The sequence below is a fragment of the Monodelphis domestica genome, chromosome 2 (genome assembly GCF_027887165.1).
Source record: "Monodelphis domestica isolate mMonDom1 chromosome 2, mMonDom1.pri, whole genome shotgun sequence".
Lineage (NCBI taxonomy): Eukaryota > Metazoa > Chordata > Mammalia > Didelphimorphia > Didelphidae > Monodelphis > Monodelphis domestica.
Genome location: NC_077228.1, coordinates 252,683,490 through 252,703,924, shown reverse-complemented (window position 1 = coordinate 252,703,924; position 20,435 = coordinate 252,683,490). Strand labels below are relative to the sequence as shown.

Below are 20,435 nucleotides of genomic sequence, written 5' to 3'. Positions count from 1 at the left end.
AAAAACTTATTAAACTGTTTGCTCTGGTCCAGTAATAGCACAACTATAGTCCAACAAGCTAAAAAAAAGATCAAAGAAAGATGAAAAGGATCCAAATGCATAAAAATATTTATAGTAGCTAAAGAGCTATAAATTTTGTTGTGGCAAAGAACTAGAAACTAAACAATTAGGAAAAGACAAAACATGGAAAGACTGGTATGAACTGATGCAGAGAGGACTGAGCAGACCCAGATGCAAAGTAGATTAGCAGAACCAGGTGCAGAGCAATTTCTATAAAATAAGCAACATTATAAATATAAACAACTTAAGAATTCTGATCCACACAATGTTCAAACATAGTTTCAGAGGAGCCATAATGAAACATAATGTTATTCATATCCTGAAAGGTAATTTACACAGGTTTCACACTGAGACATCTAGTTGTTGGACAAAGGCAATGCAGAAAGTATTTTTGCTCTACCATGCATATTTGTTAAAGAGGTCTCTCTTACGTTCTTTGGGGATGTAAATTCTTATGAAATCTGTCTCCAACATATGAATGTTATATATTACCAACAAAGCAAAACTTTGAATATAATTCAGAAAGAATAAATACAAGTGTGACATAGCCCTGAACAAAAAGCTAGCAAAAAGGAAAGCTGACAAATATTTATTAAGCACATTATTACTGTATGCCAGGCACTGTCTAAATACTAATGCTATAAAGGAAGGTAAAAAGAATCCCAGTCCTCAAGGAACTCACATTTTAATGGGGGAAACAACAGGAGAATTACAAAGAAGAGAAGAGGTAATTTCAGAGAAGGCATTAGCATCTGGAATGTCCAAAAAAGGCCTCTCTTTAGAAGGCCTCCCTTTAGAAAGTGATATTTAAAGCATATTACTGAAGGAAATTGGAAAAAATAAGAGGCAAAGGTAAAGAAGATAAGCATGACTGATAAGAAGAATGGCCCATAAGGGTACAGAGATAGCATGTCCTATGTGGGCAAAAGCAATTAAACCAATGTAAAGTGGGTAATAGAATTCATGAAGAAAAGTCTAAGAAAACCTGAAAGATAGGAATGGGCTTAGAATTTATATTTGATCCTGGAGGTAATAAGGATCCACTAAAGCTTAATGAGTAGGGAAGTAATATGGTCAAACACTCATGCACACAAATATTCAGCAAATTATAAAAGGCATTATTCATTGTATATAACACATACAACTTACCCTTAGGGTTGTAGCAGGTTTCAAAGACATGCAACTGATGGGGATTGTGTGTAAAAGTAAAAACTTTAATCATGGAGTCCAAAACCACCACAATTCTGAAATGAAAAACATTACCTAATTTCTTTTCAAAAATTAAACTATAGTCTTTTTCAAATTCAAACACATCACCCACACAGAATATGGATTAAAAGAAAAAATCTTGAGTTAAAATAAAATGTCACCAATTCCTCTGGTCAGACTTGGTTTAAAATCTGAGTCATGGAAAATTTTTCAAAGAAATGTCATTTGATTACTTTAAGATTCTGTCCATATATTAATCCTAATAAGGATAAATACATAAACCCATAATATGTAAAAATTCATACATATCCATATACACACCTACATCTTTAGCTATTAAGACCCTTGCAAAAGCTTTTGGTCTATGCATGTTTGGATAGTTACTATGTATTTGTATAAATGTCAGTATCTATATAGATATGACTGTATAGGTATGTATAGTTATATATATTACATGTACACATATCTGGGCAACAATGTCTTGTTTATGTTGTTGCATGGAAAACTCTGATTTTCAAGAATAATCTTGGAGGTCAATAATTGATAGATCTTCATACTATAACAAGATTATGAAATCAATTCAGATTAAAGAGAAAGAAATAGGAGAAAAGGAAAGAGAACCATATGTATTCAGATACATCTACACTGTATCTTTTAAACTCATATGTGTGTGTATTTCTTTTAAATTCATATATATGAACAGACACACATACATACTTTTTAAATGCTTACAGGGGCTAAGAATAATTTATCATTACAACTTCCATTATCTAACAAGACTTATTGAGTGAGGGGAAAAGGGAGGCAGCTAGGTAGCACAATGAATAGAAAGCCAGACCTGAAGTTGGGAAGATCTAGGTTCAAATTTGACCTCAGACACTTCCTAGCTCTGTGACCCATGGCAAATCACTTAACCCCAATTGCCTAGCCCTTGCTATTCTTCTGCCTTAGAATCTACATTTAGTAACAATTTTTATTTTAGTAAACTATTTGCCTTCACTTCATTTAACATAGGTTAAATATTTCCTTTGTTTAACAAGTTAACATTTAGGATAACAAGATTATCAATTTTTCTATCCCACCTCCAAAAGAAAATATATAGGTAAACTTTAGCCCATGATTGAAATTTATAAGAAATTAATGAATACATTAATGAAGTTTCACCATATCTCTTGTTCAGTACACTTCAAAAATCTACCATATTCTAAACTCTGGCCAGAATACATACAATTCAAGGCCTTTGTTGCTTAGATTTTTACACTAATGAAAGTCAAGAATCTCTTCACAACAAATACTTCTTACAATTCTCTTTACCTTTAATCTAAAATAATTTATTACACATATAATAATGTAGCAATCCATCAATTATTGTCCTCCAAGATTACTGCTGAAAATTAGTGCTTTCCATGAAACACCATAGTAAAGATACTTGCATCTAGTCTCTTGGAGCTTAAGGCTTGGAACCTTAAACTCCAATGGACCAATATTTAAGGAAGAGATAAAGATTTTTAGGATTTTTCCTTCCTTATACATAAATATTTCAGCTGCCTTCATATAGAACAAATGTTTCATTCTACTTTAAAATGCATATTAGACCTACCTGTCTCGTCGCAATTTGACTGCTTTGACTTCTGTAGAAAATTCTATTTCAATAACCGTCTTCTTTTTTAGATCATCCCATATCATCACTGAAATATAAGAAATATCGTATTAATGCAATAATTGTTAATGCTATGTTTCATCATAAGGTCATTTCTGAAGCCAAAGCCATTTAAATAAGCAGTTTAGTTCTAAACTAAGTAAAGAACTAAAGTTACTTCTGACTTACAACTAGTGATTTATCATAAAATAAACACAGTTCTAATGAACACTACAACCTTAATGCCAAAAAATACATAGGCTTGCTTAAAACATTTTTTTAAAGTAAAGTAAGCTATGACTTGAAGATCTTACTGATCTCAAACAAGTATTTATTAAAGGCTTACTATATGCCACAAAAATATATGCTGTACTCTGTGCTAGGAATTCAAAAAAAGGTAAAAACATAATTCTTGACCTGAAGGTAGTCAAATTCTACTGGGAAGAAAACGAGTAACTTTGTATATTTTATAGAATATAATATGTATACACATCATGTATAAAACTATGTATATCACATATGTACATAGGTATTCATGTATACATACACATCATATACAGCTCACCTAGCCAAAAGGATATAAATATAGATAAGTATAGTCCTTGCCATGAAGGTGCACACATTTTAATTTCTAATGATGGAAAAAACATGTAAATAACTGTATACTATATCTCTAATGGCTCACCTGCAGGGATAGACCAGAAATGCTGAAAGGACACCACTCTGAAAACAGATCCCCTGGTGATATTAATAACCCTCATGAACTCATTCAGCAATGATTCACAAACTCCTGCTTACTCATACCCTCCCCATTCCAGGGATCCTGAACCCCTGTTTATCTATACAAACCTATTCTCCACCCTCTACTGCTATCTCCCTTATCTACATCTCTCTCAAATCTCCTCCTACTTCTAATGTCAAACTCTAAAACTATTTTGCACTATGCTCTCTGAAACACTGACTCAAGGGTAACAAAATCTTTCCCTTTCTCAATTCTTTCATCTTTTAGATCTTACTGAGTCTTGGCTCTTTTCTGATGAAATGGCAGCTTGGTTTCTCCAGCCCTGGTTGCAGCTACACTTATTTCCCTAGACTCAGGAGTCAAGGTAGGGGCAATGTTGAAATATTCCCCCAGTGCAACTTTTCAAAGCTTTCCCTTCAACTTCATCACTCTCTTAGGTTTACTAGATTCGTATCAACCACCCAATCAAAATTCTGTTCTCTTTTCTCTACTTATCTCCTGGATATCTACTCTTTTGCTCAATGAGTTCAGGGCCTGATTGAGTCTCTCTCCTCCCCAAACTTACTAGGAAACTTCAGCTCTCATACTGATACTCCCTCAAGCATCCCAAGGATTCTCAAATTTGTTCATTTCTCATAACCTCATAATTCTCCATACTTTCTCAGCTGTATAAGAGAGGGTCACACACTCAATCTTGTCGCCCCTGACAAATATACTATTTCCATGTTCAAGAGCTCTGAAATTCCTTTACCTAATAATAATCTATTATGATTCCTTTTTTTCTCTGCCTTACAACTCCAACATGCATTTTTTGTTTTTAACAACTACCTTCTGTCTTTGAATGGATACAAAGTATCAGAAGAGTAGCAAAGTTTAGGAAAATGGGGTTAATTGATCACAGGTTAAGGGTCACAGGACTAGGAAATGTCTGAGGCTAAATCTGAACCCAAGAACTTCCATCTCTAGGCCTGGTTCTCAAAACATTAAGCCACCTAAATACCCCCAAGCCATGTTTTTTTTTTACTTCATTGTGACCTCTAATCACTAGATCCTTTAATTCTCTCCCAATCAATGACTTGGAGAACTTTTGGTGTTATTCAGTTGTGTCCAACTCTTCCTGACCCCATTTGGGATTTTCTGGACAAAGATACTAGAATAGTTTTTGCCATTTCCTTCTCTAGTTCATTCTGCAAATGAAAAACTGAGATAAACAGGGCTGTGTCTCATCCAAGGTTACATAGCTAGTATGTATCTGAGGTCTCAGATCTTCCTGACTCCAAGTCTTCCTAACTATCTACTGCTCCACCTAGCTGCCCTAGTTTAGAGAACTAATTACCCCTGAACTAGCTACACTTTCCTCCCTTCTCAACCTTGACAACTTAAGAACACTTGTTTAACTCTAAACAATCCTCTTCTCTTGAATCCCTTGCCCATTTTTCCTATTGTCACTCTAACCCTGCTAAGCACCAGCCCAGTCATCATTTCTATTCATATGCTGCCCAACAAAACTAAAGAAATTATGAAGAAAATATTCATAAAGAATTATGAAATTGAGCTAACTAGATTTACTAATATATTTATGTTAAATAATCTCAAGAGGTCCTTGTTACTGCAAGGCAATCCTTTACACTTCCCTATTTAACATTCTATCTCCTTCGCCACAGCATCTTTTCTAAACATCTTAATTCATCCTCAAACTTCTTTGAGGTTTGATTCCCTTTCCTTTTTCTTTTCAATGACTCCCAATCCCTATATTTCTTAGCTGTGATCCTCATATTTTACTGAAAAATTTAGGTTAATCCCCAAAAGCTCCTCTTTTCCCCCTCTTCCTTTGCTCAAAGTATTTAGATACCTTCTTCCACTAATTCTTTTGTTTCCCTTCTCCTTACTAAGGCAACTCCCTTTACATCCATTAGTATTTGTATTCCATCTTCTGCTCCTTCTATCATCTCCACTCTAACTTATCTTCAGTTTCTTCCTATTTACCAACTAATTTTCTACTGCTTAGAAAGATGACCATATTTGTCCTTACCCTCAAAAAAGCTTTATTTGGGAGTGGATGGGTGGCTCAGTGGATTGAGAGCCAGGACCAGAGACAGGAGGTTCTAGGTTCAAATCTGGCCTCAGACACTTCCCAGCTGGGTGACCATGGGCAAGTCACTTGACCCCCAATACCTATCCCTTACCACTCTTCTGAAGAAGGTAATGGTTTAAAAAAAAAAAAGCCTTATTTGATCCATTCATCCCCACTTTTATCCCATATCTCTCCTTCCTTCCTTGCTAAACTATTTATAAGCATTTTCCCACTTCCTTTTCTCTCAATTTCTTCTTTATATTCTCCACCATACAGCTTATTTCAAAGCTATAATGATCTCTTAATTGTAAAATCTAATAGTCTTTCTCAATCTTCTTTCTTGACCTCTCAGCAGCCTTTAACACTGTTGATCACTCTTTTCACCCATACTCTCTTCCCTCTAGATTTTTATGACTCTGCTCTCTCTCCTAGTTTTCTTCCAACCTATTTAACTAGTCATCCCTTTGCTGGATCTTCATCCAAGTCAAGTCTAGTAAGAATCCCATAGTTCCACAGGGTCCTGGGTCATCTTCTCTCTGTTTACTTGGTGATCTCATCAGCTCTCATGAAATTATATATCTTCTCTCTGCTGAAAATTCTCAAATCTGACTATTCTGGCTTAACCTTTCTGCTGATTTCCATTCTCTCATCTCCAATTGCCTACTAAACATCTCAAATCGAATGGCTTATAAACATTTTAAACTCAACCTGTCCAAAACAGAACTCATTTTTCCCCCTTCCTCTCTTCCAAAATTCCTTATTATCTGCAAGCATACCACCATCCTCCAAGTTGCAGGCTCCAAACCTAGGTGTCATCCTTGACACCCTACTACTCTCTTTTGTCACCTTTAGCCAATCTGTTGCCAAGGTGTGCTAACTGCACCTTTATGACCTCTCTCTTATGCACTCTTCTCTCATCTGACCCTGCTACCACCCTCCTACAGATCATCATCTGGGCTTTTACAATGGCCTATTGCTTAATCTCCCTGCCAAAAGTCCATTCAGTTGACAGAGATCTTCTAAAAATACAGATCTGACATACAAGCCCACCCAACCCCAGACTCAATAAACTCTGGTGATTCCTATCACTTCCAAGATCAAAAATAAAGTCCTTTGTCATTCAAAATCTTCATAACCTGCCTAGTTCCCTACCTTTCTAGTCTTCTTATACCTTACACTCTCACACACACACAAAATCTGTAATCCAGTGACAATGTTCCCTGCTTTTCATTACACAAAACCTCTACCTTTTATTATACATTTCTACTGGCTATCTCCAATAACTGGAATGTTCTCCTTCATTTCCACTTCCTGGATTCCTTCAAGTTCTACATAATATCCCTTCTTCTAGAACTTTTCCCCAATCTCCTTAATTCTGATGCACCTCCTGAGTTATTTCCAATTTATACTACAACGAATTTGTTAATACAGTCTGTTTACATGTCATCTCCTCCATTAGACTAAGTTCCTTGAGGGCAGGGACAATCTATTTCATTCACTGACAAAAAAAAAAAAGGTAGAAGGGCCAGTTTGTGAAGGGCTTTAAAAGCAGAAGATTTTATATTTAATGTTCTCCATAACTGTTTTCCCTAAAAGCATCATGAAAAAAAAATGAGAAAACATCCAGGCTCCCCCATGTAAATTTCCATGTATTTTCAAATGGAAAGCAGGTTTTATTTAACCCAGGTATATATAATGTAATAAGGAGGTTCCACTGATTATCTCATTTAAAACATAATTACATTTGTCAATAAGAAAGAATGTTTACTGACTACATCATTAAGTACTGAAAATAAACAGGGTCTATATACTCTCAACCAAAGCCATTGTATAAGAAACTTGGTTTTGAGGAATTTGTATAAAAAAGAATCTCTCAGAACCAGGTAAAGAGTATGAAGGTATAGAAGCAGAAAGGAAGGAACAGGGAATAATCAGAGATGAATTAGAAAGTATCAATAGCCAGCAAAATAAGAAAGAGAAGGTAGGATTGTAACATCTAAGAATGTACAGGCATCCTATATTAGAATACTCTGGCTAATGACACCAACTGTATCCACCTATCACCAAGAAAATGTCTGCACATACCCTAACTGTCCCTTGATGGAGTCTGTCTACTAACAGATACTATAATATAATCTGCTTCTTATTACCCAAAAGTAACTTCATAATGTAAATTAAGAGACAGAGCCAAACCTCCACCTAAAATATTATGTATTTTGCTAAGAGCCTTAAGTGTTATGTCTGTATTTTAATTTTAATGACAAGAATAAACCTAAGACATAGAGTAGGGAGGAGCCCTTATAGACCATTATACTGCCCTATGTTTAAAACTAGCAAATATTTTAATATTGTTGTGACAATATAAATATAGTAAATGTGCCGAGTTAGTCATGCCCCAGGATTCTTCCTTTATCTCCTAAATATGGCATGAAATTCCTGGATAAAATGAACTCTTTGACCAAATATGAACTTTTCTTGTCTTGGGCTAAATCAAAAAAGTGCAAGAACTCAGAACCAAGCACATAAATAGTTAAGACACTTTCATTTTCCCTCTCTACTGAGAATCTGCCTTCCATCTGGGCCTTACACAATCCTCTAGACTTAAAAAGTACTACCATGGGTGAGTCCCTCTCATGAATGGATACTGCATGATTAACATATTCTCCAACATTTTCTTAAGTTCAGACAATCAATAAACCAAGCCCTGATTTGTAGTGTTGGTTATTTTCTGATTTCTGAAATGTAAATGTTCCCACCAAAAATTTAACAATGACCTTTGTGAGTTGGTTCTAGCTGACTCCAAGACACCTAGACTGACCCATAATCCAATAAGGGAATGAAGGAGCTAGTGTTATTGTTTTAACACAGAGTAAGGGCCAAGAACATCTTACAGGATATGGAAAAGAAGTTAACATTTGGCACTGCCTGAAATAAAGGGAAGAAAACAGAACAAAGTTAGATCTTATTCTGATAAGAAGGAATAATTTACTTGCCCCATATCCAAAGATATGCTGGTCTTCTACTACCTGCAACTCTCATTTACCATATTATTTGACCAAATTCAAAGTAATTTCATTTTTGCTATGCTGTTTCATTAGAACCATATTAAGGAGTGCTAGTAGTATGTAGCATATTATAAATAGTTTTGTATACCATAAATGGGTCAGCATTTACCTTTCTAGAAATCATGTGGAAAAAAGTAGTTGAACACTATGAGATACCTTACTTTCAAAGAATTAAAAAGCTTCCTCCCTCAGTTTACCTTAATATTTTTCCCCAGAGATGTGATTTCCTCATTTTTTCTTCAGAATTCCCAAAACAGAAATTCTTTCCACTATTAATAAGTCTATAACTTGCCTATTGTATATACAGACTATAAAACCCAAAGCACTGAAAGGCTAAAAGACTTACCCAAGGTTACAAACGTTAACACATGGCAAAGGCAAATTCCAAGCCCAACCTTTCACACTGTGCTGATCCTCTTTGACTACAATTATTTAAGAGAAACAGAAACATTTTTTATATTATCTCATTTGATCATCATAATACCCCTGGGAAGCAAATGCTAATTTTATCTCCATTTTACAGATGAGGAACTAAAGTAGACACATTTGCCCTGGGTCACATAGCTACTTAGTTTCCAAGGCTACATTAAAAGTCAGATCTTCCAGGCTCTCTAGGTTCAGCATTTTATCTACTGCACCATATAAAATGGCTCAAAAACTATATCAAATCATTCTGCATAAGATCTGAAATTACTCATAAAGAACTAAGCCTCAATTTAATTTCATCTAATTACGTGGGCAACCTGAGGAACAAGAAGCTGGGGATATCTTGATTCAAAAGAGAATCTCTAAAGGTTTATAAGAGAAGATGAATAGCTATGAAAAGCAGCTAACTAGTTAATAAAAAGGCCAAAGGACAGTAGGACAATGGTAACATTCTGAAACCCAGAGGAGAAATATTTCAAATATAACTCATCTGGTCTATACTCCCATGTTCATGCATCTCTATGTCCATCTATGTCTCATTCTCCCATCTTTGGTTCTTTCTCTTTCTCTACCCTCTCTTCAAATTCCTCTTCCTTCTTCTACTACCTATCTACAGTGAACTAAATATAAAACTTAAAGTTTATCTGTTATGTTCATTAAAACTTAATATTTATTGTTACCAATTAAAATATCAATTAAGATGAAAATTTTAAGTCTATCAAAAAATCCCATCAACTTAGGCTGCTTTTTTACTTACATGTGGCATTATTTTACTAATATTTTTAAGTATTCCTCATATTTTTGTTTTTAAAAAATCAGTGGCTTGCCAAATGAAAAATGACCCACACATTATGTCAGTGTAGAAATAGATTGCTAACTTGTAAGTTCTTTTCCTAGAGATAATAAGAAAATTACCTACTTCTCTTTTTTTTGGCTCGTTGGTACCACACAGACTTACTATGAGGATAAAACAAGGTAAGAGAAGTAAAAGCATTTGGACAGTTAAAAGCATTATGCAATGTAAGAAATTGTTAAATGTATAATTATTATACCTTTATTGGGAGGATATTTCGGCTTTTTTCCACCACCAACTAATGCTAAATAGTTGCAACGAAACAACATTTCCACATGGCCAACTCCTCCTTCAAGGAATTCTGAAACGATTTTTTTTTAAGTTAAAATATATCATACTCAATGCTTCACTTTTATAGACAAAGCATGTGATATTCATTATTACATTCTTAATCTTTTAAAAAAAGAGACCAGAATTACCTGAGGAAAGAAGAGGGAGAAGAATCAAAATTCTGTACAAACAACTAATCGTAAACATAAGTATATTAGGAGTTATGGGTTTTCATAAAGTTTATATTTAGGCATGACATTAATACAATGTTATACTATCAAATAAAATGAATGTCTTAAAACATAATTCAAATTTGCTAATTAATTTTATACAACGAAAAATTAAGCAAATTTACTTTCATATTTTCATTTCATATGATCTTTTAGAAGCTATACGGAAAGTTGAATTGGAGGGAAGAGAAACTAGGGATGAAGAGGAGCAGATAGAAGGTCCAGTTAAGAGGTCATAAGTGTTTGAATGGACTATGATGGTAGTAGGAAGAAGGGAAAAAATTTCAAGAAATTTGAAATTCATGAATAAATTACAGGTCACTTCAGAGGAGCACTTTACAAACAACTTTTACTCCTACTATTGCTCATCTATTGTGTACAGAACACAGGATTAAATAACTCATGCTAATTTAATTAATCTGATTAATCTTATTAAATATTTTAATTAAAAACAAAGAATCGATCATTCCCAAGGAACCAAAATGCTTAATAAAAGACATACACAATGGACTTCTCCATTAGTAGTGGTGTAATATCCCTGAACAATCTGCAGGGATCTAGGAGAAAAAACACTATGCATAAGCAAAGGATAAACTATGGGAATAGAAAAACCAAGGAAAAGCAACTGCCTGACTACAGCGGTTGAGGGGACATGACAGAGGAGAGACTCTAAACGAAACTCTAATGCAAATATTAAGAACATGGAAATGGGTTCAAATCAAGAACACATGTGACACCCGGTGGAATCACGCGTCGGCTATGGGGGGTGGGGGGGAGAAAAAGAAAATGATCTTTGTCTTTAATGAATAATGCTTGGAAATGATCAAATAAAATATTATTTAAAAAAAAAAGAAATACACATACCCAGGAAGAAGTAAATTTGGCCCTATCTTTGCAGAATTCCTCATGTATAAGAGAGGAATACTTATATTATCCACCTCACTGTTGAGTGTTTTTAGTATTATATCAGTACAACATAAACATGATTATTAATAGCACATTAAACAGTGATTGTGATGAGGCTATAAGTTCAAAATTCAAATACATCAAATTTGTTCAAATCCATTCAAAATCCATCTGCTCACTCATGTATTAATACAAATATTGCTTTGAAATTATTAAAAACATCTGTCTTCCATCTATGCATAATTTAGTTAGTAACAATAATGGAATAGAATTACTTATAAAACACAAATATATACCTATCCTAACATTTAACTCCCACATCCAATGAAAGCTGCCAACCCCTCACTTTCATACATGTTACCAAAGCCTCATTGAGATATGAAGGAGTGTGGCCTCAAGAACTATGCCAGCTCAGATACTTCCTACTGGGCAAGTCATTTAACCCCCAATGCCTAGCCCTTACTACTTTTCTGTCTTAGAACCAATATATAGTACTGATTCTAAGAGAGAAGGTAAGGGTTTTAAAAAAAGGGGGGGGGGGCATGCCAGCATTAGATTTGAGAGGTTATACCAAGCTGGAAATATATTAAAGAATATCTAAACAATATGACCTCGGATATCCAAGGACCATCTGGCTATAAATGAAGAAGTTAACAACTCTTAAGTTGCCCATTAGTTGATAATTCTTTGACCAAAAACAGGTGAAACATAAATACAAAATGGTACTCAGTTTAATGTGTCCTCTTTCTGCTTCCAACATGACATTAGGAGAAAGGTGGAAAGGGGAGTACAAGCTCCTACAAAGGAAGGTGGATAGAGTGACAGGTCCCCGAGTTCAAATCTAGCCTTAGACACTTAATAGCTGTGAAACCCTAACAAAACACTTAACCTTATTTTCTTTTTGGGTAGTGGTTCTTTTAGGTTATCACTAACCTAAGATGCAAATACCAGACTCAAAAGGAAGGCATTTAACAACTTCCATAGTAAAGAGAAGGAATGTAGCATTAGCCCTATGCCTAGCTATCAAGGAGAAGGTGGTATGTAACCAACCTTTTGACTCTCTTAACTGGTTGATCACATACCCGTAGGCATACTCTCTAATGAGCTCTCTACTCCTACTTTGGAGACAACTGAACTAAGATATAGATATCTCATTATATTTGTTTTGGTAATTACAAGGAAAAAGCATTAGACTTCTAGTCCAACAATAATATAGCAAGCATTTATATTGCACTTTAATGTTAGCAAAGTATTTCAGTTGAAACTCATTTTATGTATGAAGAACTGAGGGAAACAGGGCTAAATAACTTGTTTTAAGAACACATATCAAAGGTTTAACTTACAGCTTCTAGTTACTGGAAGTCCTTTTTTCTCTTCATGAGAGTTCCCCTCAGGTGTAATTCCCAAAGGGGCTTCAAGGGGAAGTGCTTTTGTTGAGTCCTTAGTCAGCATTTATTTCTGCCACAAGTGGTTATCCTCCTTGAAGTAGCCTTTCCTCAAGTGCCTATCACTTCTGCCTGTATGTGTTGTTTATCTCTTCATGATAAAGTCTCTCTATTGACATGTTCAATGGTATATTAAACCAGAAGTAAGAAAGAAGAGATACTCTTTTTCCCCACTGTTATTGTTCAGTTGTGTTCTACTCTTTGTAAACCCACTTAAGAGTTTTCTTGGCAAAGATACTGGAGTAGCTTGTAATTTCCTTCTCTAGCTCATTTTACAGATGAGGAAACTGAGGCAACAGGGTTTAAGTGACTTGCCCAGTGTCACACAGCTAGTAAGTGTCTGAGGACAGATTTGAACTAACAAAGATGAATCTTCCTGACTCTAGGCCTAGCTCTCTATCCTCTGTACTACCTAACTGCCCCAATTATATCCACTATTTCCAAAATCTGTCCCTCTTCTGAACATCTCTGTTTCTGTCAAGGGCACCACCAATTCTACCAATCAATATATTTACTGAATGTACATGAAAATTAAATTTCATTTGGTCTCTATACAAGTTCATAATCTTCTTTAATGCTGCTATATGTTAGAATGCCACTGTATTGCTTTCATAGCAACATTAAAAATCAGTGTTAAGTGTAGGCTTTCCTTCTAACAAAGACTACAAAGATTCAAGAATACAGATTATACAGATTGTTCCAAAAATCTTAGCAGTCTTAAACTTTAAAAGCTATTTTTAATTATTAAAACTTAAAATATTACAAGGAATAGGATAAAGGGAGGTGCCTTCTGCATTGAAAATTATCAAAGCTTATGAGCAACATTCTTAATAGAATAATATCAGAAGACAGCTAGGTGGTACAGTGGACAGAGTACCAGGCCTGGAGTCAGGAGGATCTGGTTCAAATCTGGTCTCAGATCCTTCCTAGCTATGTGATCCTAGGCAAGTCACTTAATCCCATTTACCTAGTCCTTCCTCTTCTGACTTATACAAAGTTGTTTGTATTCATATAAAAAGGTAGTTTGAGGAGGGTATTAGCTGTGAGAAAATACAGAAAGCCTTCATGTAGAAGGTAGTACTTGAGCTATGTTTTAAAGAGAAAGATTCAATGAAGCAGAGATAAAGAAGAAATGAATTCTAGGTGAAAGGGGCAGGCCCAAAAGCAAAAAGATCCCAAATAGAGTATAATTTATGATGGAAAGAAAAAAAATGTTAAGTTGGTTGGATCACAGCGTGCAGGCTGGGTCTAGGTAGTGAAAGAAATGAAAAGCTAAACAGAGTTGTTAAATTTTATCAGAGACACTAGAGCCATTAGAATTGGTAACATGAGAGTCACAAGTTCTTATCAGAGTTTAAGGAAAATCATTTAGCAACAATGTAGAGGACACACTGAAGTGAGGAAAGACTTGAACCAGGAAAACCAAATTAAATTATTACAATAATCTAGGGAAAAGGTGGTGAGGGCCAGAACTAAGGTGGTAGGCATGTGAGTAAGAATAGTCAGATACCAAAAATCCAGTATTTGATGAAAACTGCTGGGAAAATTGGAAGACAGTGTGGGAGAGATTAGGTTTGGATCAACACCTGACACCCTACACCAAGATAAACTCAGAATGGGTGAATGACTTGAATATAAAGAAGGAAACTATAAGTAAATTAGGTGAACACAAAAGAGTATACATGTCAGACCTTTGGGAAGGGAAAGATTTTAAAACCAAGCAAGACTTAGAAAGAGTCACAAAATGCAAAATAAATAATTTTGACTACATCAAATTAAAAAGTTTTTGTACAAACAAAACCAATGTAACTAAAATTAGAAGGAAAGCAACAAATTGGGAAACAATCTTCATAACAAAAACCTCTGACAAAGGTCTAATTACTCAAATCTATAAAGAGCTAAACCAGTTGTACAAAAAATCAAGCCATTCTCCAATTGAAAAATGGGCAAGGGACATGAATAGGCAATTTTCAGTTAAAGAAATCAAGACTATTAATAAGCACATGAAAAAGTGTTCTAAATTTCTTATAATCAGAGAGATGCAAATCAAAACAATTCTGAGGTATCACCTCACACCTAGCAGATTGGTCAACATGACAGCAAAGGAAAGTAATGAATGCTGGAGGGAATGTGGCAAAGTAGGAACATTAATGCATTGCTGGTGGAGTTGTGAATTGATCCAACCATTCTGGAGGGCAATTTGGAACTATGCCCAAAGGGCGATAAAAGACTGTCTGCCCTTTGATCCAGCCATAGCACTGCTGGGTTTGTACCCTAAAGTGATAATAAGGAAAAATACGTGTACAAGAATATTCATAGCTGCGCTCTTTGTGGTGGCCAAAAATTGGAAAATGAGGGGATGCCCTTCAATTGGAGAATGGCTGAACTAATTGTGGTATATGTTGGTGATGGAATACTATTGTGCTCAAAGGAATAATAAAGTGGAGGGATTCCATGGAGACTGGAGCAACCTCCAGGAAGTGATGCAGAGTGAGAGGAGCAGAACCAGGAGAACATTGTGCACAGAGACTAACACATTGTGGTACAAGAGAACGTAATGGACTTCTCCAGTAATGGCTTTACAATGTCCCTGAACAATCTGCAGGGATCTACGAGAAAAAGAAAAAAAAACTATCCTCAAGCAGAGGACAAACTGAGGGAGTAAAAACACCGAGGAAAAGCAACTGCTTCACTACAGAGGTTGAGGGGACATGATCAAGGAGAGACACTAAATGAGCACCCTAAAGCAAATACCAACAACAAGGAAATGGGTTCAGAGCAAGGACACATGTCATACCCAGACGAATAGTACATCGGCTAGGGAAGGGGTGGCGGGGTGGGGGAGGAAAAGAAAATGATCTGTTTCCAATGAATAATGTATGAAAAATGACCAAATAAAATAATGTTTTAAAAACTTAAAAAAAAAAGAATAGTCAGATACAAGAGATACTGTGCCAGTAAAAACAGCAAGATTTAGCTATCTGATTAAATATCTAGAGTTAGAGAGAATGAGTGGAGGAAAAAAACCAAGATTATGAAACTCACAAAGTCAAATAATGGTGGTACCTTTGACAATATTAAGATTTTGGAAAGGTTGGAGGGAAAAATAAGGGGTCCAGTTTTGGATGTTTTAAATTTGAGATATATCTTCAGGACATATAGTTTGAAATGTCCAAAAAGCAATAAAAACATAGTATTGAAACAGAGAAAACTGGGTGGGATTTATAGATCTACTGGGTTCAAACCTGGTCTCAGACACTTCCTACTTGTGTTACCCTGGGCAAGTCACTTAATCCCCCCTGCCTATATCTTACTATTCTTCTGCCTTAGAAAAGATACTTCGTATCCACTCTAAGACAAAGTAAAGGATTTGGGTTTTTTTTAAAGATTACAAGGAACTTTGGACAGTTCAGTTTCAGTTGAATAGTGAGGTCAGAAAAAAAAGAGTTTTGGCAAAGTGCTGAGAAATAAGAAAGACTATGAAAGCAGTTGAATGTAAATTACTTTGCCCAGGAGTTTAGATGAAAAAAAGGAAAGTATGATGATGGCTTGACAGGAAGGGGAATTCTAAAGCATATTTAAAGGAAGAGAAGAAACTAGGAGATAGTAAGGGGTTTCAGATCAGAGAAAGGAAAGGGATGATTAAAGTCAAAATATATAGAGAGGTTAGGAGGAAATAAGATAAAGGGCATAAAGAGAAGATTAGCTCTGGCAATGAGGAAACAATGTCATTTTTAGAGATTGAGGAAAGAAAGAGTGTGGATGATGATGTTAAAGGGTTTTAAGAGCAGAAACAATGTTCCATTAAGGTTCACAATTAATTTAATGTTCCATTAAGGTTCACAAAGGAGATATGGAAACATTTTCTTTTAAAAAGATTCCAGGGAAATATCTACACCAAGAAAAGATTTTCAGAATAGAGGGAGAAAGGAATTCAAGGCACATATTCCTCACCTTGTTTCTCTTTTTCTTTTAGGGGATCAGTATTGTAGACTCGAAATCCATTTTCCATTCCACATGCAAAACAACCTAAAGCAAGAAATGAAAAAGATACATATTAATAGATTTTGTGAGATTACTAACTAATCAAATCAAACCCAAAATATAGAATATAGAGAGAATCTGGAAAATTAAGGAATCTTAAGAGTAAATTAGAATTCAGTTTCTCCAATACACAGTTGATAGCATTTTTAAAAATTAACCTTTTTTCAAAAGACAATCAGCTAGCATTCTCTCCTATCTTTCCCCTTCCCTCATATAGAAAAGCAAGAGAAATAAAATGCTCCGCTACAAATGCATACATACAAGTATAACAAATCCTCACATTAGTCACATCCAAAAAATTGTCTCGCTATATACCCTCTGAGCTTAATCATTTCTCTATCAGGTGTAATCAAGGTGTAATTATCAGGTGACAAAATATTGATGAGAGTTCCTGACATTTGCAAAGTTCAATGTCTTTATGCTGTTGTTACTATGTAAATTCCACTCTTGCTTCTGCTCACTTCATTCCATTATGATTTCATATAATTCTTCCTCCAGGTTTTCTGTGACACCAGCCCTCTCATTATTTTTTACAATACAATTATATCCATCACATTAATGTCAAAATTGATGGGCTTTCCCTCAGTTTCCAATTCTTTGACAACACAAAGAGAACTAGTACAAATATTTTTGCATATGTGAGCCCATGATCTCTTTCTTGAATCTTTTTTAGGATATATGGCACAGTTGGATCAAAAAGCATGCACAGTTCAATAGTTGAGTACAGTTCGAAAATTCTTTCTAGAATGGCTGGACCAGTTGACAGCTCCATCAGGAAAATAAAAACATTTCTCATTTTCCTTTTTGTCATCTTTGAGATAAAACCTCAGTTGTTTTTATTTGCATTTCACCAATTGCTGGTAAGTTCAATTATCATCTCTAGGAAAGTGTCTTTATTTATCTACATCTAGCCTAAGTTCCAGTTTTCTATTGTGAACTACCTTGGATTAGACATCCCTTAGTCATTTCAAACTCAATATTTGAAAACTGAACTCCTTATCATTCCCAAAAATCCTAACTTTTTCCCAACTTCCTTGTTATTACTAAAGTACCAACATCTGCCTGTTCATCCATGACAGCAATATCAGGATCAACCTCTATTCCTCATCTACACATATACCATATATCCAATCTATTGCTAAAGTTTCATCATTTCAGTCTTCAAAGCATCCCTTATATATCATTCCTTTTCTCCAGGCAACATCACTCCAGAAATGCAGATGTTGGTGGGAACCCTTATCATCTCACACCTGGCCTGCTCCTAGGTTCTCCCTACTACAATCTATCCTCCACTCATTTGCCAGACAGATATTCCTAAAGCATAGGTTCGACATCATCCATTCTATTCAATATTCTATTATCATGCTCAAATATAAAAACCTGTTTGGCCTTTAAAGTCAAAGCTTTTTGCCTTTACAGTCTTCCTACACTTTAATCTCTTCAATATATTTCTTAGGAAACAGCTAGATTGAAAGCCAGGCCAAGAGACAGGAGGTCCTCAGTTCAAATCTGACATCAGACACTTCCTAGCTGTGTGACCCTGGGCAAGTCATTTAACCCCCATTGCCTAGCCCTTACTGCTCTTCTGCCTTGGAACCAATACACCTGTATTGATTTAAGACAGAAGGGTTTAAAATGTGTGAGTGTATGTCAGTGTGTGTGTGTGTGTGTGTGTGTGTGTGTGTGTGTGTGTGTGTGTGTGTGTGTGTAATCCTCATACACAACTTTCACCCTCAATTCCATGTCTTTTCACTATAAAATTTTTTGGACAGTCTCCATTTGAATATAAGCTCTGTAAGAAATGACTATGTCTTTCTTTTATCTCGAGTGCTTATGACAGTATATGACACATATTAAATACTTCCAAAATGCTTGACAACTGAATAAAACAATCCTTAGGCAAGTTCAACACCTCTTTTCTTTCTACTATAATGCCTCTACCATAGACCTCAACCCATTAGAAATTGGGCTTTCCCCTAAACTTACTCATTCTTCTGACTTTAGTATTTCTGTCTATGATAATAAACTTAAGTCTGGAAAATTAATATTGACTGACAATCAAGGCAATAAAAATACCAATGGGGGCTCGTGAGCTATAAATTAAATACTCTTTAACTCCTTGGGGTTAACCTGGGATTGGGGGGGAAGCTGGGTAGCTGTACAGTAAGAGACCAGTCTGTCAGTGTGAGTAGAGGTTGAGAGAATATCTGTCATACGTGCTACAATACTATCAAAAGACTATTTAAAAATTCAAGAAGTATTACTTATAATGGAAAAACATTGGAAGAACCCCCAATACAATCAGGAGTTAACTATAAATCAATCAACAAATATTTACTCAGTACTCAATGCAGCTATACTAGCTTATCTACTGCTCCTACATGTCTGTGATATCTCTATATAAATTTCACTTTCCTCATTTCCTCCTCTTAAAATCTAGCTTCCTTCAAGACCAAGTTTAATTCAACTGCCTTCTGCAGGAAACACCACAGCTACTAGTGTCTGCCCCCTAAGGTGACTTTCCAGCTACTCTATATTGTATTTCAGCTTCTCCATTAAAACATAAGCTCCTTGAAATCAAATGTAATGGACTTCTCCATTAGAGGCAATGCAGTGACCCAAACAACTTGGAGCGATCTACAAGAAAAAGCACTATCCACATTCAGAGAAAAAACTGTGGGAGTAGAAACACAGAAGAAAAAACAACTGCTTCAGTACATGGGTCGAGGGGATATGGATGGGGAGGTAGACTCTAAATGAACATCCTAATGCAAACACCAACAACATGGAAATAGGTTTTAATCAAGGACACATGTAATATCCAATGAAATTGCTCATCGGCTGCAGGGAAGGGTGGGGAGGGGAGGGAGGGAAATAATATAATTCTTATAACCAAGGAATAATGTTCTAAATTGATTAAATAAATTAACAAATTAAAAAAAATAAAATAAAAAAATAAAACGTAAGCTCCTTGAGAGCAGGTATTGTTTTTACTTTTTCTTAGGATCCCTTTTCTGTGCTCAGCATTGGGTTAAGTGAGGCAGCTGGGTATAGTGGAAAGAGTGCTGGACTTAAGAGTCAATAATGCCTGAGTTCAAATCCCATCTAAGACACTCACTAGCTGTGTGATCTCAGACAAGTCACTTATCCTCTCTGTGCCTCAGTCCTCACCTGTAAAATGAGAATAATAATGTTGTTATCAGGATTAAATGAGATAACATATGTAAAGCTTCTTGGAAACCTATATAAATATTAGTTAGTAGTAGTAATAATAATAACAACAAAAAATGCTTGTTGACTCAGCCCTGACTATAATGCCAAGAACTGAGCTAAGCACTGGTGATTTTTAAAAAGTTCCTGCCTATAAGAAGCATATTTAAATATGTTTCATATATTATATACATATATATATAATGCATATATATGTTAATATATGTGACAATATGAATATAAACAGATACATTGAAAGCAA

The 20,435-nt window shown here is 35.2% G+C and overlaps 1 protein-coding gene across 5 annotated transcripts in view; it reads right to left on the bottom strand.

Annotated features, from left to right (window-relative positions):
- The window catches only part of WDR45B (WD repeat domain 45B), a 106,581-nt gene that overhangs the window by 68,214 nt on the left and 17,932 nt on the right, over positions 1-20,435 (bottom strand). For 2 of the 5 annotated variants that reach the window (XM_001368078.5, XM_007483427.2), the window contains exons 2-5: positions 16,874-16,948; positions 10,268-10,369; positions 2,870-2,957; positions 1,210-1,304 (exon numbers count right to left, since the gene is read on the bottom strand). In XM_001368078.5, coding sequence (XP_001368115.1) covers positions 1,210-1,304; positions 2,870-2,957; positions 10,268-10,369; positions 16,874-16,948 — 360 coding nt within the window. Of the gene's footprint in view, positions 1-1,209; positions 1,305-2,869; positions 2,958-3,593; positions 7,448-10,267; positions 10,370-16,873; positions 16,949-20,081; positions 20,135-20,435 lie in introns of those variants that run through there. The other 3 variants (XM_016430919.2, XM_007483426.3, XM_056817488.1) reach the window with 3 other exon arrangements.